General features: G+C 46.5%; 1 protein-coding gene across 4 annotated transcripts in view; it reads right to left on the minus strand.

The window, feature by feature from the left end:
* The window catches only part of LOC126944620 (heme oxygenase 2), a 158,782-nt gene that overhangs the window by 947 nt on the left and 132,707 nt on the right, over positions 1-25,128 (minus strand). Inside the window, exons 2-5 of one of the 4 annotated variants that reach the window (XM_050774292.1) lie at positions 10,155-10,260; positions 3,363-3,486; positions 1,955-2,072; positions 757-1,248 (exon numbers count right to left, since the gene is read on the minus strand). In XM_050774292.1, the coding sequence (XP_050630249.1) occupies positions 757-1,248; positions 1,955-2,072; positions 3,363-3,448 (696 nt within the window). In that variant the 5' untranslated portion in view covers positions 3,449-3,486; positions 10,155-10,260. Of the gene's footprint in view, positions 1-756; positions 1,249-1,954; positions 2,073-3,362; positions 3,487-6,582; positions 6,680-10,154; positions 10,261-25,128 lie in introns of those variants that run through there. The other 3 variants (XM_050774293.1, XM_050774291.1, XR_007722134.1) reach the window with 3 other exon arrangements.

Raw genomic sequence — 25,128 nt, forward strand, 5'->3', positions numbered from 1 at the left:
GATGCTCCTCCCTCCCTAGCATGTGCTCTGGGGAGGTGTGGATGTTGGTACCCCAAGAAGGCTGCCAACTGCTGGGTCTCCCCGGGAACTGACCAGGGAGGCACCCCATGCCTGGCCTTCTCTGAGGTGGCTCTAGCCACTGAAACTACCACAGCACAGACAGGAGGGCATGAGTACACCCCCATTTTTAGCTGCTGGTTATTTTTTTATCAAGAAGCAATAGAAAACCTGGAATATGGGAGAATGAGGCTGTGGCAGGGCTGACCCATCCTGAGTGGCCCTGGGAGGCCTCACGGGAAGCTGACAGGATCTGGGGACACAGTAAGCCTCCTCAGGTTCAGCCTCATCTACAGGCTACTTGTAAACAGAGCTTGCTTATTCTCCTTGGTGGCACTGGATGTCTATTAACTTACAAAGCAGGGCTTTTCAAAGCAAAACTTAACTAAAAAGTAAATTATCCATTCTTCAAGACCAGCATCCTGTAGGGAGGAAGGAAGCCAGCTCTATTCTCCCAGACCCCTCCATGTGCTGGAGGACTCACCCTTCCCAAAACACTACCCACTGGCATCTATCACACCAGGCCTCCATGCTGGGAAACACCTACTGGGCCCACAAGCTCTGGTGGCCACCTTCCTCTCAGCACCCTGCAGCTCATCTGTCCTAATGCCATGTGTGCCCTCCTAGGCCACTCTGGATCTGCTACCACTGTCAAAATTTCCCTCTTCAGCCCTGGCAGCTGGCAGCTCCCAATAGTACCTGCATGTTATACTCAAAAGCCTTGTTGGCCTCCTCCACGATCCTCTCTTTGGTCTTCATGTTCAGGTCCAGGGCGTTCATCCTGGCTCGGTAGAGCTGCTTGAACTGCTGGGCATTGTCCACATTCTCAAACAGGTAGAACTGGGTCCCTTCCCCTGTGCTGGGGAGTTTCAGTGCTCGCTGGGCCACCTTCTTCAGCACCTGGCCCCCCGAGAGGTCCCCCATGTAGCGGGTGTACGCATGGGCCACCAGTAGCTCCGGCTCATTCTGCCCTATGTAGTGGATCCGCTCCACGTACTTTTTGGCAGCCTTGGGGCACTGCACCTGCTCCTCCCAGTTTTCACCAAAGAAATATTCCATGTCCTTGGTCAACGCCTCCTTCCGGTGCAGCTCCATGGGGAAGTACAAGGGGGCAAAGGCTGGATGGTCCTTGTTGCGCTCCATTTCCTCCTCGAGGGCTGAGTATGTAAAGTAAAGTGCCGTGGTGGCCAGCTGTGGAGGTGACAGGAGGAGGCCAGCCATGCCTGAGCACACCACATCCAAGCAGCTGGATGCAGAGGCTCAAGTGACAACCCCCAACCCTGAAGACCCAATCCTATGGCCCATTTTTATGTAGTGAATTATTTAACATGTAAGGAATCTTGTGTTTCTTAAAGGAATAGCATGGCATGGTGAAGTCTTTGGAACACGCATACTTTTGCTTCCTTCACACCACTATGTTATTCTATCTAAGCCATAAGAACCTCTTTTTTTTTTTTTTTTGCAGGGGACAGAGTCTCGCTCTGTCAACCAGGCTGGAGTACAGTGGGGTGATTTCGGCTCACTGCAACCTCCACCTCCCAGGTTCAAGTGATTCTCCCACCTCAGCCTCCCAAGTAGCTGGAAGTACAGGTGTGCGTCACTACACCTGGCTAATTTTTGTATTCTCAGTAGAGACAGGGTTTTACCATGTTGGCCAGGCTGGTCTCAAACTCCTGGCCTCAAGTGATCCACCTGCCTCGGCCTCCCAAAGTGCTGGGATTACAGACATGAGCCACCGTACCCAGCCGAGAGCCAGAGCTTAATGTCAAGAAGGAATGGAGTGTGGAGAAAAGCCCAGCTTTTCCCTCAGAATGGCTCCAGGGGCACCTTTCTCATGGGACTAAGGCCTCTACCCCAACCCCATATGACAGTCTGGAACCCAACGTGGGGCACAAACCTTAAACAGCTCCTTCTTAATGTTGCCTTTCAAGAAGTCCTTGACAAACTGGGTGTTTTCTGCCCGGTCGTGTGCTTCCTTGGTCCCTTCCTTCAGGAGCTCCGAGAGGTCAGCCATTCTGTGGAGAGATGGGAGGTGTTTGTGTGTCAATTAGCCCTTCCCAGCTTCCCAGAAAGGGCCATAGGAAGAAGACTGAGTCCAGACCCCAAGGTGACCACCTGTTGTACTGGAGGCCGGGGCTTCTCAGACACTTCACTCCAACACAAAAAGCAGGAATTTGTTGGGGAACACAGGGCAAGGAGACATGACAGTCTGCTCCAAGGACTCAGGACACAAGGGATGCCTGTGGCCTGCTCCTTGAGAGTAGTACCCACGTCCATGCGTCTGTGTTGGGAACCACTCAAATGAGCAATGCTTTGCTTCTGTGGCCACCTAGTGGCCAAAAAGACACACATCTGTACTCCCATCAGTATTTGCTGGCTTCTAGGAACAGCCTGCCTTGGAACATGTCTCCTGGAATCCACACACCTCAGTAAGGCTGTGACCATGGGTCTCCTCGGATGGCCCCACTGCCTTCCTTCCACCTTGGACCCACAGCCTCTTCAGGACTATATATGACTAGGACCAAGCACGGAAGGATGAAGAGACAACCGAGAGGCTGGGGCTGGGACCTTGGGTTTGTGTTGCTTAACGAAATTACATAGTGTAAAGGTGTGTGGATGGATGGACAAGGTAGAAAACATATGATCCTAAAGATGGTTGTACTTGGGCAGGGGCTTACATGTGTCCACACAATCCATCTATAAGAGTGAGAGAAATCTGGCCTTATCATGGTCTGGCCTCTGCTGGCCTTTTTAGATTAGCTCGTTATCATCCATGTTCTGAGAATCGATTTATTATTAGCAATTATTTCAAGGGATAAAAAAACAAACTTGGCCAATGACTAGGCTATAAAGAGAGGCTAATGATGCAGAACAGGGCCTGGAAGCTCAGGTTTAGCATGAGCTGTCCCTATACAGAGTAAGGAAAGCCTGCCCTGCAGTCAGAGTTACTCAATTTTATAGGGTAAAGACTGAAGAGAGCCAGCTTTGCCTCCATTTACCCTTTCTCAGCCCAGATGAGAAAACATGCAAGTTTTTAAGAAGAAAAAAGGATGACTACCATCAAATCCTATCAGCACTCCCAGGAGCACCTGCTCTGCCTCCTGGGATAAGACAACAGACCAGTGGGGAGAACTCTAAGCAGCCGAAGCTGTATGCGGTCCCTGCAGGGCCAAGCAGGCACCCAGGGGTCCAGAGCTCATGGCCCATGGCCACTCCCCAGTGCTGCCAGCAGACGAAACTGGGTGTGCTGAGCAGGACAGGTGCTGGGCCCACCTGACTCAGTGCAGCCAGCCCCCATCACTCACCTCATTTGGTTCTCCTTTTCTAAGGCCCCAGAGTTCTTTTTCTCTGATTCGTCTACCCCCTCTGAGGTTTCCACTTCCGCTGACATTGCTGCTGGGTGTGGTTCTTGCTGCTCTCACTCTGGTCCTGCAGACACACAAGGAGCTGGTGATGTGGCACCCACGGCAGTCACTTCCCCAAATACCTGCCAGTTCTGCTTTCCTCGGAGCCAATGTAACCAAGGTGACACCCACACACCCCAGGATTGTTTTCTTTAAAATAAAGCTCTGCCATTACTGGGACCATAGTGGAATATGGAAAAAATCTGAATATGAACAATGTATTAGGTAATAGCATGGTATTGACATTAAGCTTGCTGGTTTTAAAAAATAATTGTACTGCGATTATGTAAGAGAATGTCTTTGTTCCTAAGAAATACATACTGGGGTATTCAGAAGTAAAGGCACACTGCCTGCAACTCTCTGTCAGATGGTTCAGAAGACAGGGTGTGTGCATGTGCATATGCTGCAGGGTGGGAACACTGGCAAGTCAGAAAAGAAAACAAGGCAAAATCCTAGCAGTGAATCTGGGGAAAAGGTTCTTTGAGAGTTCTTTGTACTATTCTTACCATTTTTCTGTATGCTTAAAACTGCATCAAGACAGGGTGCAGTAGCTCATGCCTGTAATCCCAGCACTTTGGGAGGCCAAGGCAGACTGGAGTTCGAGACCAGCCTGGTCAACATGGTGAAACCCCGTCTCTACTAAAAATACAAAAAATAGCCAGGCATGGTGGTGCTACTCGGGAGGCTGAGGCAGGAGAATCTCTTGAGCCCAGGAGGCAGAGGTTGCAGTGAGCTGAGATCGCGCCATTGCACTCCAGCCTGGGCAACAAGAGCAAAACTCTGTCTCAAAAAAAAAAAAAAAGTATCAAAATTTAAAAGTTAGGCTGGACGCAGTGACTCACGCCTGTAATCCCAGCACTTTGGGAGGCCGAGGCGGGTGGATCACCTGAGACTGGGAGTTCAAGACCCGACTGACCAACATGGAGAAACCCCGTCTCTACTAAAAATACAAAATTAGCCAGATGTGGTGGCGCATGCACCTGTAATCCCAGCTACTCGGGAGGCTGAGGCAGGAGAATCACTTGAACCTGGGAGGCAGTGGTTGCAGTGAGCCAAGATTGCGCCACTGCACACTCCAGCCTGGGCAATAAGAGTGAAACCTTGTCTCAAAAAAAAAAAAAAAAAAAAAAAAAAAAGTTACTGAAAAGAAAGAAAACCTCAAAAACCTTAGGGAAATAAAAAGCTTGGCAAGCAACGCACAGTTTCACCCCTCTGCAAGTGTGCTGACGCCAGTTCATCCTACCTGTGACAGGCTGGGTGCCTTGTGCAGAGGGCAGCCCACAGGAGTTACCAAAAAAGCAGACTGTCCGTAGCCTACTCAGGACTTTGCTAGGCTGAAGGAAATATTAAGTTGGCCAATCAATTCCCACTGCCTGCTGCAAAAGCTGAGCCTTCCTCAGCCAGGGAAATACAGTCCCATAACAAGGCAAGCTCATGCTCCATCCCTGGGGGCTTCTGCTCAGGCAATGTAAGGCGCAGCCCATTTGGGAAACCTTCTACATGAATAGCAGCACAGTAGCACCAACAACTAATAAAGTAACTCACAAAGACAGAACTAGGGCCAAATCAGGCCAAACTGGGCCAAGGAAAAATAACTTATCTACTGAGCATTTTCTGTGTGCTCTACCCAGAAACAGGTGTCAAGAAGAACAAAGAAGTATAAGAAATGGTCCTTGGCCGGGCGCGGTGGCTCAAGCCTGTAATCCCAGCACTTTGGGAGGCCGAGGCGGGCGGATCACAAGGTCAGGAGATCGAGACCATCCTGGCTAACACTGTGAAACCCCGTCTCTACTAAAAATGCAAAAAATTAGCCGGGCGAGGCGGCGGGCGCCTGTAGTCCCAGCTACTCGGGAGGCTGAGGCAGGAGAATGGCGTGAACCCGGGAGGCGGAGCTTGCAGTGAGCTGAGATCGCGCCACTGCACTCCAGCCTGGGCGACTAAGCGAGACTCTGTCTCAAAAAAAAAAGAAATGGTCCTTAAAAGGCTCAAGGCGGCCGGGCACGGTGGCTCAAGCCTGTAATCCCAGCACTTTGGGAGGCCGAGACGGGCGGATCACGAGGTCAGGAGATCGAGACCATCCTGGCTAACACCGTGAAACCCCGTCTCTACTAAAAATACAAAAAACTAGCCGGGCGAGGTGGCGGGCGCCTGTAGTCCCAGCTACTCCGGAGGCTGAGGCAGGAGAATGGCGTAAACCCGGGAGGCGGAGCTTGCAGTGAGCTGAGATCCGGCCACTGCACTCCAGCCCGGGCTACAGAGCAAGACTCCGTCTCAAAAAAAAAAAATAAATAAATAAAATAAAATAAAAAAAGGCTCAAGGCACATATCCTTCCTGAGTTTCCTCTAGACAGCTAGTTATATTTTTGTTATCTTTTAGGATATTATAATACATGGTTTGCTCACTGAGGCCTTTTTGAACCGTCTCTCTCACCTTTACATTTAGCATCTATATTGGGATTATTTTAGGAAGTCAAGTGATAACTCATATAGCACAATGCCTACCATGTGGTAAGCACTCAATGAACGTTACATCATGATCATACTTTATTTTGACTGAGGTTTTGTGATGTCTGAGAACACTCAGAAAACAAACATCGGGATGTACAGAAAAATAGAACCTTCTCTTGACTCCAAATCAGAGACGCTCTACTCTGCAATAAAGCTGATGAAGTGTATGATGCACAACACAGTCTAGAAGAATGTGAAAGCAGGCGGGTATCACATGGAGGGAACAGTATGCAGAGGGCTTCCCGGGGCACGACCCTCAACACAGACAGGATTTGGGGCAAGAGTTGGGGAGGGCCTCTAGATCAAAGGAATATTATGAACAAAGCCAGAAATGGGTGGTTCACAGAGATAGCATAAGGCTGCCCAGCTGTGTGTCCGCTTATGAAGGGGCCAGAACAGGCACTGTGAGCTGTAGAATAAGCCTCACATGGGCCTTCAGACCTTGATTCTTTGCTGGCTGGGCGCGGTGGCTCACGCCTGTAATCCCAACACTTTGGGAAGCTGAGGTGGGCAGATCACGAGGTCAGGGAGTTCGAGACCAGCCACTGGCCAACACAGTAAAACCCTGTCTCTACTAAAAACACAAAAATTAGCCAGGCATGCTGGCACACACCTGTAATCCCAGCTACTCAGGAGGCTGAGACAAGAGAATCGCTCGAACTTGGGAGGCAGAGGTTGCAGTGAGCGAGATCGAGCTGTTGCACTCCAGCCTGGGAAAAAGAGCAAGAGTCCATCTTAAAAAAAAATTTTAAAAGGCCAGGTGTGGTGACTCACACCTGTAATCCCAGCACTTTGGGAGGCCGAGGCGGGCAGATTACCTGAGGTCAGGAGTTCGAGACCAGCCTGGCCAACAAGGTGAAACCCCGTCTCTACTAAAAATACAAAAATCAGCCAGGCATGGTAGCACACGCCTGTAATCCCAGCTACTTGGGAGGCTGACGTAGGAGCATTTCTTGAGCCTGGGAGACAGAGGTTGCAGTGAGTCAAGATCATGCTGCTTGCACTCCAGCCTGGCCAACAGAGTGAGACGCTGTCTCGATAATAAATAAATAAAATAAAATATTTAAAATAATAATAAATAAATAATAAGAACAGCTTTGCTCTATACCCTTGAGGACCCTGAGAGCCAAAATTTGCCTCTGGCTGCTCAATTCTCAGGCAGCAGAGAAAAAGGTGCTGGGATGAAAACACTGAGCTATATAGAGGAGGGAGGGGTGCAGTAAAGGGTCCTGGAGCCTCTAGATGGGTGATGGAAGCAAAGGACCAGGCTTAGGGCACACCCCAGGTACCCCAGGACCACAGTCCCCATGCTCCTTACAGGCAAAATGAGGCAAAGACAAGTGCAATTCATGGCCCAGGTCACCAACTGCAGTAACTGGAGTACGCTTCTTGCCATTTGCACCTAATTATCATGCTGCACAACAGTGACAGGGAAGGTGATTACATCTCATTAACTGTGTTTTACTCAGTAATAACTGCATGCTCTGGGAGAGTATAGTCTTGCTTAATTAAACAACAAGTCCTTTTGCTTCTCTTAAAAATACAAAAAGGCGCCAGGCGCAGTGGTTCACACCTGTAATCCCAGCACTTAGGGAGACCGAGGTGGGCAGATCACCTGAGGTCAGCAATTCGAGACCAGCCTAGCCAACATGGTGAAAGCCCATCTCTACTAAAAATACAAAAATGAGCCAGGCATGGTGGCGGGCACCTGTAATCCCAGCTACTCAGGAGGCTAAGGCAGGAAAATCCCTTGAACCCGGGAGGCGGAGATTGCAGTGAGCCAAGATCATGTCACTGCTGCACTCCAGCCTAGGAAACAGAGCAAGACTGTCAAAAAAAAAAAAAAAAAAAGCTGCTTCCTTTGGTACCCACTTGGGCATTTTCTCAGCAGCACTTTACTTGTGTTAGCTCCTTTTCAACCTCACTCCTGTCTGCCAGCTCCCGGTTCTGACCTCCCAGCCCATGGGAAGCCAAACTCTGGACCAGAGCTGTCTTTTCCATTGCTATAGCTCCAGGGTCTGGAAAATACTAGATTCTCAATAAATACTTGTTGAGTAAAAACATCCAACTGAAAAAAAAAAAAAAACCAGGGTTGAGGGGAGAGGAAGGAAGGAGAACATCTCGTGCATGATGCCAATAATATGCAATTTTTTAAAAACAAGAAAAAGTAATCTGCTGTCCATGACTTCAAATTTTCTAAACTCAAAACAAGTTCTACTGATTTTACTTGGAAGGAAAGCTAACAGGAAGAATGCTGAGTCCTCAAGGCGGGCTGAAAGTACCAACTACCATCTGTACAGACCTGGGGGCTGGGGCAGAGGAGGCTCCTGGGAAGGCTCGGTTAGCACATTCAACCCACAGACTGGGGCCAGGGGAGGCGACCTTGTGGCCTAGCCACTGTCCAAGGGAGTGGCCACACAGTATGGCATTCAGAGGCCACCTTGCAACAGCAGAAACGTAATATTTTTTCACTTTCTGAAAAGCTACATGTCCAGACTTAGTCTGGTTGGTTTCTATACTTGAATGCTCTTTTCTTTGCATGAACCATTGGAATCTCTAGAAAATTGGGGGCCAAATCATAAACGTAGAACCTTTTTAGACTTCAATCTCTAATATCCACAAGAAGCTACATGTTCCCCACCCCCCCCCACCAAAAAAAAAGAAGAAAAAAAGATCCTAAAATATTCCACTCTGGGAAATACACTTCAAGAAATAGTGATAGTAATTGTAATCTGTATCAAAATAATACACAGCCATACTATGATGTTAGGAAAAAAAAAACACACAGCCTAAGAACAAAGGGCATGACTGCTCAAACAACAGTAAACAATGGAATCCTGGCACAGCCAGGACAAGTTGATAAGCTGTGTTCACGCATGGAAAAGCCTACAGAAACTTTTTTTTAAAAAGGACCCCAAACACTGACTACAAATGTGTGCAAAAGTATACAAGCATACTGATAATGACAAGCGGGAAATTTGGAGAGCTATAAATACTTGTTTTTTGTTGGATTTTTTAGCCAACTGCCTGCTTCTTTTATACGGAGTGACTCAATTCTCTTGCAAAGAAAAAGGGAAGAGGGAGGGGAAGGCAGGGAAGGGAAAAAAGAAACCAAGAGACAGGAATTGGACCAAGCAAACCAGCTAAGATCCCGCACTGCGTTAACTAACTAGTCAATGGAAGCTCCTGGGTCCTCTTTTCTATTACAAATGCTAGAAAGGCCAGTCTGCCCTCTCTCTTTCCCATTTCCAAAAACCTGTGACCCTCTGTTTATTAAATCTACCTCCACTACTCCATAATTCCAGTACTCCTAGCTGTTCACCTGATCAGCTGCTGATTCTCATTCCAACACCTGAGCTAACAGAAGCAGTAACAAAGTTCCTATCACAGTTACTTCCAGCAAAAGAGGTTCCTTTAGACCAGCTCAGCAGATCCCGAATGCTGTCCCAAAGCTTTTGCTCCTGCTAGATTGCTGGTACCAGGCACTACTGGGACTTCTGAGACAACAGACAAAGATGTCAAATCCTCCTCCATGGAGACTAAGTCCAACAAATTTCACGTCAGGAAACTCAGTGCATTGCTGCCAGGTGGGAATATAATCTAAGAACTATATTATAATTCATTTCCTATATTGTGATACAGAAAGGAACAATAAAGACTTCTTTGCCCTGGAGAAACCTGAACTGAAGGAAGAGAGCAGGTTGCTCAGCTCAGCCAGCACCGAGGGTAAGGAATAGCAGACTGACTCACTCCTTGGAATGAGAACAATTCTGCAGGCTTCTGACTCAATGAAACAGTGACACTCGACGGTGACCAGCTACTGCACTGCATGAGATGCCCACAGCATGAACTCGGGTTGTTATCCCACATGCACAGGGAAGCTAAGTGGCTGCTCAGAGACTTCTGCACTGGGACTCCACCAATGCTCCCTCCCTGCTGAACGCCTTGCAGTTGGCATCAGGATTCTTACCATCACCCTAGATGGGGGTCCCCTGCCTGCTTCCTAGAAGGCTGTTTGCAGCTCAGAGCTCACTCCTATATAAAATTGCCACCATATTAATATGAGGTGATTACTCTTCAGCTTCCACAACTGACTATCATCCTGTCTTCCCAGTAAAACCAAAAGCTTCCTACAAGAGAGATCTAGATTCCCTCAGATTCAGATCAGCGTCCAATATGACTTACAGGCCAGCACCCTGGGGAGCATCCAATCTGAGTTACAGCTGTTGCAAATACACAGATGGAGTCCTGCTGAGAAAGCCAGTTAAACAGAGGATATGTGTGCCTGTGCCTGTGTGTGTAACAAGAAAATAACAGTTAAATTCTAAAATACCAAGTAATACAAATTTTTAATTGGGTCCCATGTCTCTAAATTAGCTGTATGAAATTTGTTTTGACTTCTCTTCAGATCTGACTTGACTCTTCTAAGTTTTTAACTGACAATTATATTTATGGGGTATAGTGTGATGTTTGCACACATGTATACATTGGGGAATAATCAAATCAGGGTTATTAACATATCTATCAGCTCATATACTTATTTCTTTGTGGTGAGCACTTTTAAAATCCACTCTTTTAGCAATTTTGAAGTATACAATACTATTATAATATTAACCATTATTAACTATAGTTACTATGCTGTAAGACAGATCGTCAGACCTTATTTCTCCTAACTGAAATTTTGTACCCTTTAATCAACATCTCCCCTTTCCACACCCACCTTTCCTTTCCCCCAGCCGATGGTAACCAACATTTTACACTCTCCTTCTATAACTTGGACTTTTTCAGATTTCACATATAAGTGATACTATGCACCATTCGTCTTTCTTTGTTTGGCTTACTTCACTCAGCATAATGTCCTCTAGATGCATCCATGTAGTCACAAATGACAGAATTTCCTTATTGTTTATGGCTGAGTAGTATTCCATCATGTGTAAATACCAGCTTTTTTTTTTTTTTTTTTTTTTTTTTGAGACGGAGTCTCGCTCTGTCGCCCAGCCCAGGCTGGAGTGCAGTGGCGCGATCTCGGCTCACTGCAAGCTCCGCCTACCGGGTTCACGCCATTCTCCTGCCTCAGCCTCCCGAGTAGCTGGGACTACAGGCGCCCACAACCGCGCCCGGCTAATTTTTTGTAATTTTTTTTTTAGTAGAGACGGGGTTTCACCGTGGTCTCGATCTCCTGACCTTGTGATCCGCCCGCCTCGGCCTCCCAAAGTGCTGGGATTACAGGCGTGAGCCACCGTGCCCGGCCTAAATACCAGCTTTTAAAAATCCATTAATCCACTGTGTGCTGCGAAGACTAAGTGGGCTAACATGTATGAATGTTTGACAAAATGCAGCACCACCTCGAATATTGAGCTCTTACTGAGGAAGTCACTGGTGAGAATGAGCAACTGGATGATTGTTAAACACTGAGAAAGAACAAGAAATCTAGCAAATTCGGATAGTTCTGGGCAGGTCACACCTGAGGACTTCTAACTCAGACCTCATTCTCCAGCAGTGTCAGGAAACAGGAATATCTGCCCTTTCCGAGGTGAACCATGTGACCACTGCAGGCTAGAATACCCACATTGCAGATGCCACTGGAGATTGGCTGAGCCACATGTTTGGGGCAGCAGACAGAGCTCAATCAGTTCTAATCCAATAAGGCACTATATAACAGAGACTTCTCAACACCCTGAAGAAGCCACATCATCTAGAACTATAGCTTCTAAGTTTATAGAATAAATGGCCTGAGGTCTCCTCTGAACTCTGGTACTACCACTCCTCAGGAAATATTATACATAAGCCCTTTCATTTCAATCACTGGGGCAATTCAATCCCACAGTTCCTTGAATGGAAGAGTGACTATTAACCTCTTGATAAAAGAGCAAATCCAGGCTGAGTGCAGTGGCTCACACCTATAATCCCGGCACTTTGGGAGGCCAAGGTGGGAGCATCACCTAAGCCTAGGAGTTTAAGACTAGCCTGGGCAACACAGCCAGACCTTGTCTCTACGAAAAATAAGATAATTAGCCAGGTGTGGTGACACACACCTGTAGTCCCAACCACTCGGGAAACTGGGGCCAGAGGATCTTTTAACCCCAGGAGTTCAAGGATGCAATGAGCTATGATCACACCATTGTACTCCAGCCTGGCAAGGGAGTGAGACTCAAAAAAAAAAAAAGAGCAAGTTAAGACTGAATCCAGCTGGGCACAGTGGCTCACGTCTGTAATCCCAGCACTCTGGGAGGTCAAATGGGTAGATCACCTGAGGTCAGGCATTCAAGACCAGCCTGGCCAACATGGCGAAACCCTATCTGTACTAAAAATATAAAAAATTAGCCAGGTGTGGTGGCGCGTGACTGTAATCCCAGCTACTCGGGAGGCTGAGTCACAAGACTTGCTTGAACCCAGGAGGTGGAGGATGCAGTGAGCCGATAGTGCCACTGCACTGCAGCCTGGGCGACAGAGCAAGACTGTGTCTCAAAAAAAAAAAAAAAAGGGTTGGGCGCGATTGCTTACACCTGTAATCCCAGCACTTTGGGAGGCCGAGGCAGGTGGATCACGAGGTCAAGAGATTGAGACTATCCTGGTTAACACAGTGAAACCCCGTCTCCACTAAAAATACAAAAAAATTAGTTGGGTGTGGTGGCAGGTGCCTGTAGTCCCAGCTACTCGGGAGGCTGAGGCAGGAGAATGGCGTGAACCCGGGAGGTGAAGCTTGGCAGTGAGCCGAGACCATGCCACTGCCCTCCAGCCTGGGCTACAAAGCGAGACTCTGTCTCAAAAAACAAACAAACAAACAAAAGACAATGAATCCTGGAAAAGTGGGGACTCGGGACACAAAGCACTTGAGTCAGATTTACTAAATAAGCATTTGCATGTCTGGGCAAAAAGGAAGGCAAACTAATTTAAAGGCATTAGCCTCTTAAGTAACCTCAAAAACTGACAAGAGACTGGTTGTGGTAGCTCAAGCCTATAATCTCTGTACTTTGGAACGCTGAGGTAGAAGGATCGCTTGTGGCCAGGAGTTCAACACCATCCTGGGCAACAAAGTGAGACCCCCTCCATCTCAAAAAATATATTGAATTAAAAAAAAACAACTGATAGCAGTTCAAGAAGTCCAAGACTTTTCTTGCAGGCTTTTTTACTGGAGAAGAGAAGTGTGCTCATCTCTAGCCATGTGCAAATACAACTGAGCAAGCAGTGAAGGCAGACACGAAGGACGGAACCTGAAACACTGAAATGAGTTCAAAGAAGGGGCCTGGAATTGACTATTGCTGGGACAACAATGAGTCCTGATAGAGTCTTCCTACTATAACTGAAATAAGCACAAGACTCGCCCCTGTTCCCTGACTGCCACCTCACTTTATATGAGGAGAATGTGTCCCAGGGCTGAGAAGCTGAGGATTCTTTAGTTTCATAGTCAGCACCGGGGCGGGGGGAGGTGGTAAAGCCCTGAGTGAATTCTAAAATGGTTCTGGTGGGATTTTTATAGGGACAGAGCCTAGGCTTCAGGCATCCCACAGGGCTGGCTTTAACTGATGAAACCTTGGGTCATCCCTAGGTTACTATCAAGCAAATATTCCAACACTGAACAACCTTGAAAGCAGGTGTCCTGTGGATAAGTGGAGTCAGTCATGTTTCCTTTCACACAGGCACAAAAATTGTCACCTGTAAGCTTCAGCTTCTATCATAAACAGGAACTGTGAATAGTATTTGGGGGTAGAGGGAAAAATGTAGGTGATTAAGGTGCGTATGCAGAACTGTCATTTTGGGAAACCTGAGAGTGCCATCAGCTCCCAGATGCTTTCCTCTCCACAAGCAGCCTGAAGCCTTAGAAGCCATTCCTGGAGGCTGGTTCTGGTAGCTCACACCTATAATCTCTGCACTTTGGGAGGCCGAGGCTGAAGGATCACTTGAGTCCAGGAGTTTGAGACCAGCCTAGGAAACATAGTGAGCCCCCCTCTCTACAAAAAAATAAAAATAATTTTTTTTTTTTTTTTTTGAGACGGAGTCTTGCTCTGTCGCCCAGGCTGGAGTGCAGTGGCCGGATCTCAGCTCACTGCAAGCTCCGCCTCCCGGGTTCACGCCATTCTCCTGCCTCAGCCTCCCGAGTAGCTGGGACTACAGGCGCCCGCCACCTCGCTCGGCTAGTTTTTTTTTTTGTATTTTTTAGTGGAGACGGGGTTTCACCACGTTAGCCCATGTTGGGATGGTCTCGATCTCCTGACCTCGTGATCCGCCCGTCTCGGCCTCCCAAAGTGCTGGGATTACAGGCTTGAGCCACCGCGCCCGGACAATTTTTTTTTTTTTTAAAGAAGCCATTCCTGCCTTGGTAGACGGCCCTCAAGTTCACCCAAGACAGCACTAGACTATAAGTCTGACAGACCTGGGTATACCAGGCTAAGTCACTTTCAAGCAGTGTCTCATTGGCTCTGAAGAAACTAAGATCAAGAGAATTAACATGGGCAAGGTCACTCAGAGAGCTAGTGATCAAGTTGAGACTAAACTTGAGTCGTTCTGAATGCAAAGTAACTCCTCCTGTGTCCCTAGTTAATCCTCATTGGTTCCTGCATGTGAGATTAGTATAGTGTCACCACAGACTGCTGGTAACATGGAAACTGAAGTTATGGGCTAGAGGCACTCATACCACACTGCATTTATGCATGCAGTAGAGAGGTTAAACTACAGCCTGTAATTTGTTGTTTTAGTATACAAAGTGAGCAAGAGGCCGGGCATGGTGACTCACACCTATAATCCCAGCTCTTTGGGAGGCCGAAGTGGGCAGATCATTTGAGGTCAGGAGTTCGAGAGCAGCCTGGCCAACATGGTGAAACCCCATCTCTACTAAAAATACAATTATTAGCCAGGTGTGGTGGCGCACGCCTGTAATACCAGCTACACTGGAGGCTGAGGCAGGAGAATCGCTTGAACCCAGGAGGTGGAGGCTACAATGAGCTGAGATCGATCCACTGCACTCCAACCTGGTCAACAGAGCGAGACTCTGTCCTAAAAAAAAAAAAAAAAGGAAAGAAAAGTGAGCAAGATTCTATTATTTCTGAGAAATAAGTGCTCAGGCCCAGCTGAAGATTCAGAAGTTGATGCTGCTTGTCCCCAAAACACTCACCTTGGCTCACTCAGATTACACAACAACCTGAGAAGATTATTCCCTGGCGAGATCTATTTTTGATGACTAACAGGGCAGGCCAAGGCTGGTTCCAGCAGGGGAGGATGGCATACCCCGATATTCAGTGCCTGAAGAGAGGCAATCAGACCTGCTAGACCTTAGTGGACAATGAAGCCAAGGGCTCCAGAGCATCCCTATACCAAAGGGAGGTCACAATAGGGTCTGCACATCTCTATAGCATCCATTGCTATAGTAACTACAGAGAAATAGACTAAACCGTGTCAAGCATGTATTGAGTGTTTAAAATCTAAGCAGTCCTATATTTCTGCCTACTGAAATATATTAAATATATTGTGCCTCAGAAATGGTAGTGCAATAGATAGAAAGTATGTTAACATAAACTTCCTGTAAAATTAGCAACTCTATAGGACAAGCCTTTGGTCAATCGAACAAGGCAGCTCCAGTTTCTCACTCTGGGCCTGCAAGGTATCTTTACACGTTTCCACAGGCCTGTAGAGTAAGGTATTATTCCTAGGCTTCTTCACAATGACTACCCAGATTCTGGTGGGGGCTGAAGTTGGGGCAAGGAAACAAGCCCAGGCCAAAAACCAGTAATGCCACATATGGTTGGCTCATCCTACACAGACTGTGCCTATGGTAGGACGGAACTAGCAGCAGCAGCTATTGGACTTGCTCAAAGAAGGATGGTCGGCTTTCCCAGCACTACCAGCGGGCCCTGCCTACACCCTAAGAGTGGTAAGCGAAGTGGAATCTGCTTCCTTCTTACCTTCTGACTCCCTGTCTTAATGCACAAGGCACCAAGAGTTCCTAAAAAAGGAAGTCCTCAATTGTTTTCCTCCCTTAGTATATAGGGCCTGATTTGCACATAAATGACAATGTCCCACAGGAGTAGTCGGGCAGAGTGTCCAGAAAATATATTGCAGATGATGTGAAATTACTAGCAATTAGCTGTAAATGCAGCTCTCTCTTCTACTCTAAACAACTTCTCAGAAAGGGAGCCAACTTACAGGGATAATCTTTAACCCAATCAAACCCAGACTGGTCTTGAACTCCTAGCCTCAATAGTCCTCCCATTTTGGCCTCCCAAAGTGCTATGATTACAGTGATTACAGGTATGAGCCACCATGCCCGACCAAACTTTTTTTTTTTAAGAGACTCACTTTTTCACGCAGGCTGGAGTACAGTGGTGTGACCATAGCTCACTGCAGCCTGGATTTCCCAGGCTCAAGTGATCCTCCTGCTTCAGCCCCCGAAGTAGCTGGGACTACAGGCACAAGCCACCACACCTGGCTAATTTTTGTATTTTTAGTAGAGATGGGGTTTCACCATGTTGTCCAGGCTGGTCTCAAACTCCTGGACTCAAGCGATCTGCCTGCCTCAGCCTCCCAAAGTGCTGGGATTACAAAGTGCTGGGGTGCGTGAGCCACTGCACCCCATCCAAACTTATTTTTTTAAAGGCAAAGCATTCATAAACTTCATTGTTAATAACAAATTATTTGGAACACATCTCATAACCACACTTAAAGAGTAGAAAATCTAAGTGACACAGTGATTATTTAGCAAAATGTACACTAGCTTTCTAGGAAAGCTTTCTAGACACTCCATACTCCAGCTCTTCAAAGAAACCTTTCAGGATTGAAGGGAAGAGAAAACAGATCGCCATGCATTACTCCGCCCAGTCAATATGTTAAATTTGCACAGTCATGTTTTTTTTTTTTTTTTTTTTTTTGAGATGGAGTCTCGCTCTGTGGCCCAGGCTGCAGCGCAGTGGTGCTCTGCAAGCTCCGCCTCCCGGGTTCATGCCATTCTCCTGCCTCAGCCTCCTGAGTAGCTGGGACTACAGGTGCCCGCCACCACACCCCGTTAATTTTTTGTATTTTTAGTAGAGACGGGGTTTCACCATGTTAGCCAGGATGGTCTCGATCTCCTGGCCTCGTGATCTACCCGCGTTGGTCTCCCAAAGTGCTGGGATTACAGGTGTTAGCCACCAAGCCAGCCCCACAGCCATGTTTTCTACTTTCCTCACTAGTATGAAATTCCCTGGACACGGCCTCCCATCACAACTGTCACTTGGCTGTAACTTGCTATCTGTATAAATGGCATATGTGACTATTAATTTAGATAAAGATTTAAGTATTTGTATTTCTGTATATATTCTATGATAAGAAGACCGAATCCCCCCATATGAATGAAAGTTTCTAGAAACTGGGTTCAACAAGCGTAATAGCAGGCATATGCACAGAAGTCCTTTCTGCACAGCACAATACTAATGTGTTCAAAAGACACACGAGGAGCTGGGGCAGTGGACTGGATTTTACAATGATCTCTAGAGACTGAGCCATAGTAGGCACCCAACAAATGTTAATTAAGATGAGCCTAGCCATGAGAGAATCTACTGGATGCACAGAGGCCAAGAGGCAGCACATGGATGTGGTTAAGGCACAGGCTCTAGAAAGGTACAACCAAGAGCAAACCCTGGTTCTGCCCACCCCAGTTGGGTAGACTTGGGCCAGCTACTTAATTTCCTGGAGTTTCTTTCTTCATCTGTAAAGGACAGTGATAACAATTCCACAAGGTAGGTATGAGAATTAAATGAGATAAATGAGTTATAAACTGTGACATTATATGGTGCTGATTAATAAACTAAAGAAAACATCCCTTGCAATTTAAAATTAATGGCTGAGCCCAGTGGCTCATGTCTGTAATCCCAGCACTTTCAGAGGCCAAGGCAGGAGGATTGCTTGGGCCTAGGAATTTGAGACTGGCCTGGGCAACACAGGGAGACCCCCTCTCTAAAAAAAAAAAAAAAAAAAAAATTTTCATTAGCTGGTAGGCTGACGGGGGTGGAGGGGAGTGGCATGCAGTTGTGGTACCATCTACTTAGGAGGCTCAGGTGGGAAGATCACTTGAGCCCAGGAGGTAGAGGTGGCAATGAGCTATGACGGAACCACTGAATTCCGGCTTCCAGCCTGGGCCACAGAGCAAGACTCTGTCTCAAAAAAAAAAAAAAAAAAAAAAAGAAAAAGAAGAGAAAAGAAAAAAGAAATGTAAAATTAACAAATGTCCCCTAATATTTCCTTTTTCTCCCCACTCCTGGGTTCAAACAATTCTTTTTTTTTTTTTTTTAATTATACTTTAAGTTCTAGGGTACATGTGCACAACATGCAGGTTTGTTACATATGTATACATATGCCATGTTGGTGTGCTGCACCCATTAACTCGTCATTTACATTAGGTATATCTCCTAACGCTATCCCTCCCTACTCCCTCTGGGTTCAAGCAACTCTTGTGCCTCAGCCTCCTGAGTAGCTAGGACTACAGGCCAACACACCCAACTAATTTTTGTATTTTTAGTAGAGTCAAGGTATTGCCATGTTGCCCAGGCTGGTCTCAAACTGCTGACCTCAAGTGATCTGCCCGCCTTGGCCTCCCAAAGTGTTGGCATTACAAGGTGAGCCGCCGCACCCAGTCTTTTTTTTTTTGAGACGGAGAGACAAGTCTTGCTCTGCCACCAGGCTGGAGTGCAGTGGCACAATCTTGGCTCACTGCAATCTCTGCCTCCTGGGTTCAAGCAATTTTCCTGCCTCAGCCTCCCGAGTAGTAGGGATTACAGGCACATGCCACCACACCCAGCTAATTTTTTATATTTTTGGTAAAGACAGGGTTTCAGCATGTTGGCCAGGATGGTCTCAATCTCTTGACCTCGTGATCCGCCTGCATCAGCCTCCCAAAGTGCTGGGATTATAGGCGTGAACCACTGCACCCAGCCTGTATCTAGTGCTATTAGAATGAAAATGGAGATTCTTCATGATGAACCTCAACTCAAAGTCTGTGACCCTGAGTGTAAGCCATTTATTTATTTGTTTGTTTGTTTTTAGAGACAGGGTTTTGCTCTGTCTGGAGTGTCCCATCTACTTAGGAGACTGTAGTGGTGCAATATTAGCTCACTGCAGACTCTACTTCCTGGGCTCAGGCGATCCTCCCAATTCATCCTTCTAAGTAGCTAGGACTACATGTGCACACCACTATGCTAATTTTAAAAAGTATTTTGTAGAGATAGGGTCTCAATATATTGCCCAGTCTGGTCTCGAACTCCTGGCCTCAAGGAATCCTCTCACCCTCCCTGTGTTGGGATTACAGTTGTGAGGTACTGCATCTGGCCCCTAGTATAGATTTGATGCTGCCTATAGGGCTTTTCATGGAGACAGCGATATTTCCATTTCTTGTTTGAAAGTATATGGGGGTTAGGCACAATGGCTCACACTTGTAATCTCAGTACTTTGGGAGGCCAAGGCAAGTGGATCACAAGGTCAGGAGTTCAAGACCAGCCTGGCCAATATGGTGAAACCCTATGTCTACTAAAAATACAAAAATTAGATGGATGTGGTGGTGTGTGCCTGTAGTCCTAGCTACTCAGAACCCGGGAGGCAGAGGCTGCAGTGAGCCGAGATCACGCCACTGCACTGCAGCCTGAGCAACAGAGCGAGATTCTATCTCAAAAAAAATAAAAAATAAAAAGAAGGAAAGAAAGAAAAGAAAGAAAAATCTTGGAATTTCAAGCAAAATATATATATGTACTTTTTGAGATAGAGTCTCACTTTGTCACCTAGGCTGGAGTGCAGTGTCAGTCTCGGCCCACTGCAGCCTTGACCTCCTGAGCTCAAGTGATCCTCCCACCTCAGTCCCCCAAGTACCTGGGACTACAGGCATGCAACACCATGCCCAGGTAATTTTTCGGTATTTTTTGTAGAGATACTGTTTTACCATGTTGCCCAGGTGAGTCTTGAACTCCTGAACTCAACCGATCCAATCGCCTTGGCCTCCCAAAGTGCTAGGATTACAGGAGTGGGCCACAGTGCCCGGCCTAGCAAAATAAATTCTGCAAAAGACCTAAGGGAAGATATCGTATTGTTTTAGTTTAACTCCTTCGAGGAGATCCTGAACAAGACTTAGGTGAAGGGTCCTCCAGTAACCGAGAATCAGGGATGGAAGACAGGACACACTTTTGTTTCTTTAGAGTGACTTATAAAAAGTAAAGGTTTAATTAGGTAACTGAAAATTTACTTTGTCCTGTGACAAATCTGATTTGCATTTTCATCTCATGACAACCAATCTCCAATCCAGCGTTTCTCCACTGGGGGCCAACTTGTCCCCCAAGGAACATGTTTGGAGATGTGGCAATGTTTACAGACATGTTTAGTTGTCACAACTGAAAGATGGGAATGTGCTATTGACAATAGTGGGTAGAAGTCAGGGACACTGCTCAATGTCCTATAATGCACAGAAAGCACACACATGCTTGCATGTGCGCACACACACACATACCCCACCGCCACAAACGATCCAGCCCAAATTGTCAACAGCACTAACGCTGAGAAACCCTGCTGGACCACAAAAGCAGTGTGCTTCAAAAGAGGACAGGAGTCTAATACCCCTCTCATCCTTTCATCAATTTACAGAGACGAGATTGTTAGTCACCTTTATCAAATATTTCTTACATAGATTTCTGAGGTAACTGAATTTCCACCAAAAAAACACAAGAGGCTATTAGAGGCAGCTTGGCACTGCCCACAAACGACAATGAAAAGGGTTACAGTACCTTCCTGGGAATAGACCTTATTTGTATGTATTTGGATCTCTGCAAGTTAAACATTTAAAACGAACTCAGTAACAAACCCAGGCAGGCTGAAGTCCCTGACAGAAATGTGTTTATTGACTTCTTTGTGGGATGGAACAGAAAACTGGGAGAAATTTCATTATTGTTTATCAGTCTGGTATCTGACTGCTAAGAAAGCTAAGAATCAGGAGAACTAACTTCTACTACCAGGTCTGCAACTAGCTAGCTGTAGGAATTCCTTGGAGCTCCAATGAGTCATTTCTCAGTGAACTGCAGGGAGGATGGCTTTGAACAGTAGGCAAAGCAGGAAAGGCTGTGGGCCTCCTATACCCTGCTTCAGTCAGAACAGCTCCCCTATTCCTTGCTATTATTTCCTCCAAGAAAAAGGTTGTGCTGCTTCTAAAAATAAGATCCAAAAAACAACATTAAGTGATAATACTGTAGGCCTGATATTACATTCAGAGCTACCTAAGTAAGCCTTTTATGATCCATCCTAGCACTTGTATCTTGTTATGGTATGTATCTGTTTATATGTTTGTTTTCCAGATTACAGTTCATTTATCTCCTATTACCCAACTACACACCAATCAGGGTTTGTTGACTGAATGAATCATTTCCAGAATACAAGGTATTCTCAAAATTGAGGCATTGTCAAAGTGCTGATGACAGAGGGCAATTAAAGGTGAATCTCAGGTATAAGAAAAACGGGCCGGGCGTGGTGGCTCACGCCTATAATCCCAGCACTTTGGAAGGCTGAGGTGGGTGGATCACGAGGTCAGGAGATCGAGACCATCCTGGCTAACACGGTGAGACCCATCTCTACTAAAAATACAAAAAATTAGCCAGGCGTAGTGGCGGGCACCTGTAATCCCAGCTACTCAGGAGGCTGAGGCAGGAGAATGGCGTGAACCCAGGAGATGGAGCCTACAGTGAGCAGAGATTGCACCACTGCACTCCAGCCTGGGTGACAGTGTGAGACTCTGTCTCAAAAAAAAAAAGAATAATGGGGCAGGTGTGGTAGCTCACACCTATAATCCCAACACTTTGGGAGGCTGAGACAGGAGGATCACTGAGGCCAGGAGTTTGAGACCAGCCTGGGCAACATATACAGATCCCTGTTGCTACCTCCCCCCAAAAATTATAAAACTAGCTGGATGAGGCTGGACGCAGTGGCTCACACCTGTAATCCCAGCACTTTGGGAGGCCAAGGCAAGTGAATAGCTTGAGTACAGGAGTTCCAGACTAGCCTGGGCAACATGGCAAAACCCCATCTCTACAAAAAATACAAAACTTAGCTGAGCATGGTGGCACACGCCTGTAGTCCCAGCTATCTGGGAGCCTGAGGTAGGAGGATCACTTGACCCTGGGGTTGGAGCCTGCAGTGAGCCAAGATCGTGCCACTGCACTCCAGCCTATGTGACAGAGTAGGGCTCTGTTTCAAAAAATTTTTAAAAAGTAAAATAAAATTAGCTGGATATGGTGGTGGGTGCTTGTGGTACCAGCTACTCGTGAGGCTGAGGTGGATCACTTGAGCCCATGACTATGCCACTGCAGAAGGAAGGAAGGAAGGAAGGGATGAAGGGAGGGAGAAAGGGAGGGAGGATGATGGCTGCCTAATGACTAAACACTTGGTGAAGGATGAGTATGGCCCTGTTGGGGGATCGAGCATTTGACGCTTTGTGCTTGAGTAACTCACTGTTTCATATATGAAGGGAAAATGCTGCATTACATTGGTCTTAAACTGTCCCCCTTACATTCCACAGATATGACTACTGAGAGCGTACCTTTTAGATTTTGTTTTATGGTCTCTGAAAGCCTGATTGGTAGCATAACACTGTGTTACTTGCCCCCTCTTTATATAAAGAAATGCATACCAGCCTGGGCAACATGGCAAAAACCCCTGTCTCTACAAAAAAAACTACAAAAATTAGCTGGGCATGGTGGTACATGCCTGTCGTCCCAGCTACTCAGGAGTCTGAGGCAGGAGGATTGCTTGAGCCCAGGAGGTGGAGGTTGTAATGAGCCAAAAACGCACCACTGCACTCCAGCCTAGGCGACAGAGTGAGATCCTGTCTCAAAAAAAGAGAGAAATGTACAGGCACATTTTTAACTGTCATGGTGGCAAATGCTTGCCAGCCTTCTCCACTCAATGCATACACAAACCACTGACTCCTTGATGTCTACATCTGTGAAAAAACATCCAGTGTCCCCCAAGTTGTCCTTAGAGTCTGTGTTTCATAGCAGCAGCAAGGTCTCTTCATGTTGTTCTCTAGGGAAGGGGTCAACCACAAAAAGGCAACAGTTATACAACTTTGTAACAAGCCCACATCCTGTATCTATGCACATTTTAGAGGAAACACCAAGGCTTTAGGTTATCATTATTGCAAAGGAAAATGCTACAGTTATCATAATTTACTGAAAAAAAAAGAAAAAGAAAAAATCAAAAATCCCAGCAGTTTGCTGTAAAACTGAGTAACTTCCTGTTACAATCTTCTCCAATGGGGCAGCACCCACAACTATACATATTAAAGTGAAGTTTAATGTCCAAGAGTTTAATTCCTTGAATTCCCAAGAGTTCCCAGAACTGGTCAAACATCACTATCTCCATTAATCATTATTCAGAGGAAATTCAAATAGCCCAGAACATCAACTACTGACTACAGACATGATTAGGCAACAATGAATGAACAGCTTCAGAAAAAAGCAGACAAAATGGAAAAGGCAACTATCCAACAGCTCAGGCATTCTCCAAGCCCGTGAGAGGTATACTCAAGCCTTTTTTTTTTTTTTTTTTTTTGAGGTGGAGTTTCGCTGTTGTTGCAGCAAAACAATAGAGTGCAATGGCGCAATCTTGGCTCGCTGCAACCTCTGCCTCCTGGGTTCAAGCGATTCTCCTGCCTCAGCCTACTGAGTAGCTGGGACTACAGGCATGCACCACCACATCCAGCTAATTTTGTATTTTTAGTAGACACAAGGATTCTCCATGTTGGTCAGGCTGGTCTCGAACTCCCAACCTCAGGTGATCCACCCGCCTCGGCCTCCCAAAGTGCTGGGATTACAGGTATGAGCCACTGTGCCCGGCCACGCCTGGCTAATTTTGTATTTTTAGAGGTCAGGCTGGTCTTAAACTCCTGATCTCAGGTGATCCACCCACCTTGGCCTCCCAAAGTGCTGGGATTAAAGACAGGAGCCACTGTGCCCAAACTCTTTTTTTTTTTTTTTTTTGGAGACAGGGTCTTGCTGTGTTGCTCAGGCTGAAGTACAATGGCTCAATCATAGCTCATTGCAGCCTCAACTCCTGGGCTCAGGTGATACTTCCAACTTAGCCTCTGGAGCAGCTGGGACTACAGGCATTCACTACCACGTCTAGCTAATTAAAATTTTTTTTGTCGAGACAGGGTCTCACTATGTTGCCCAGGTTGGTCTCGAACTCCTGGGCTCAAGCGATCTCTCTTTGGCCTCCCAAAGTACTGGGATTACAGTCGTGGGCCATGATGCCCAGCCTCAAGCCTTTTATCAAACAAAACCCTATACACATGGCCAATACATAAAAGAAATAAGTAAGCTTCCATACTTAAAATGAGGAGAGAAAGAAAAAGGAGGGCCAAAAGGGACTGAGCTCAGCTCCTCAGTCCCCTCAGGACCTCGAGCTTGGCTTACTTTGCTTTTGCTCAGCTATGGTCTAGGAGATATAAGATACTCAATTAAACATTTGCTGGCTACCATTTCCCACTACCTGTGCTAAGTGACCAGTGGCTCTGGGCACGGTCTCTTATTTTAGGCCTGTATGTCCAAATCAGCAGTGGGAAGCTGGGCCTGGATTAACCATTGTTCCCAGAACTGACCTTCCCAGAGCTTTCTGGCCACTGGGCCAGAGCTCCATCTACTCTTCCACACATCATTTCCAGTTGCCCACTAGCTCCTTGAAAACTTCATGACCTTCCAAAAAACCATGTAGTTTCTGTGTCTTCAACTCACCTCATCCCCAGCATTGGTACTGAGCTCTAACCCTGTATTAGGGACAGGCACATACTCTAATCAGCTGTCCTTGACTAAAGTCAGACCTTGAGCTCTAAACACTTCTGCCTCACCCACACCAGCTAGTTAAGTTGCTGCGGCCTCAGCAGTCCTCTCCTAGGAACCAGATTAGACCACTGCTTACACATGGGGACATGCTGTCCTTTGGACAAGTACTCAGGCAAGTCCCTTGACAGTTGGTGTTTGGTAAAAGGCTGTTTGTTTACAAAGGAATGTCCTAGGGTTTCTGTCTTTAATCTACTCAAATACTTCCTTTTTCGAACACAATTTGTGTTCGAAGACACAAATTGAGAGATGTGTACTTCTGAAGATGGGAAGAAAGGGTATTTGTCAGAATAATCCTTATCCGTTTTTTTTTTTTTTTTTTTTTT

This window comes from Macaca thibetana, chromosome 20 (assembly GCF_024542745.1).
Source record: "Macaca thibetana thibetana isolate TM-01 chromosome 20, ASM2454274v1, whole genome shotgun sequence".
Classification (NCBI taxonomy): Eukaryota; Metazoa; Chordata; class Mammalia; order Primates; family Cercopithecidae; genus Macaca; species Macaca thibetana.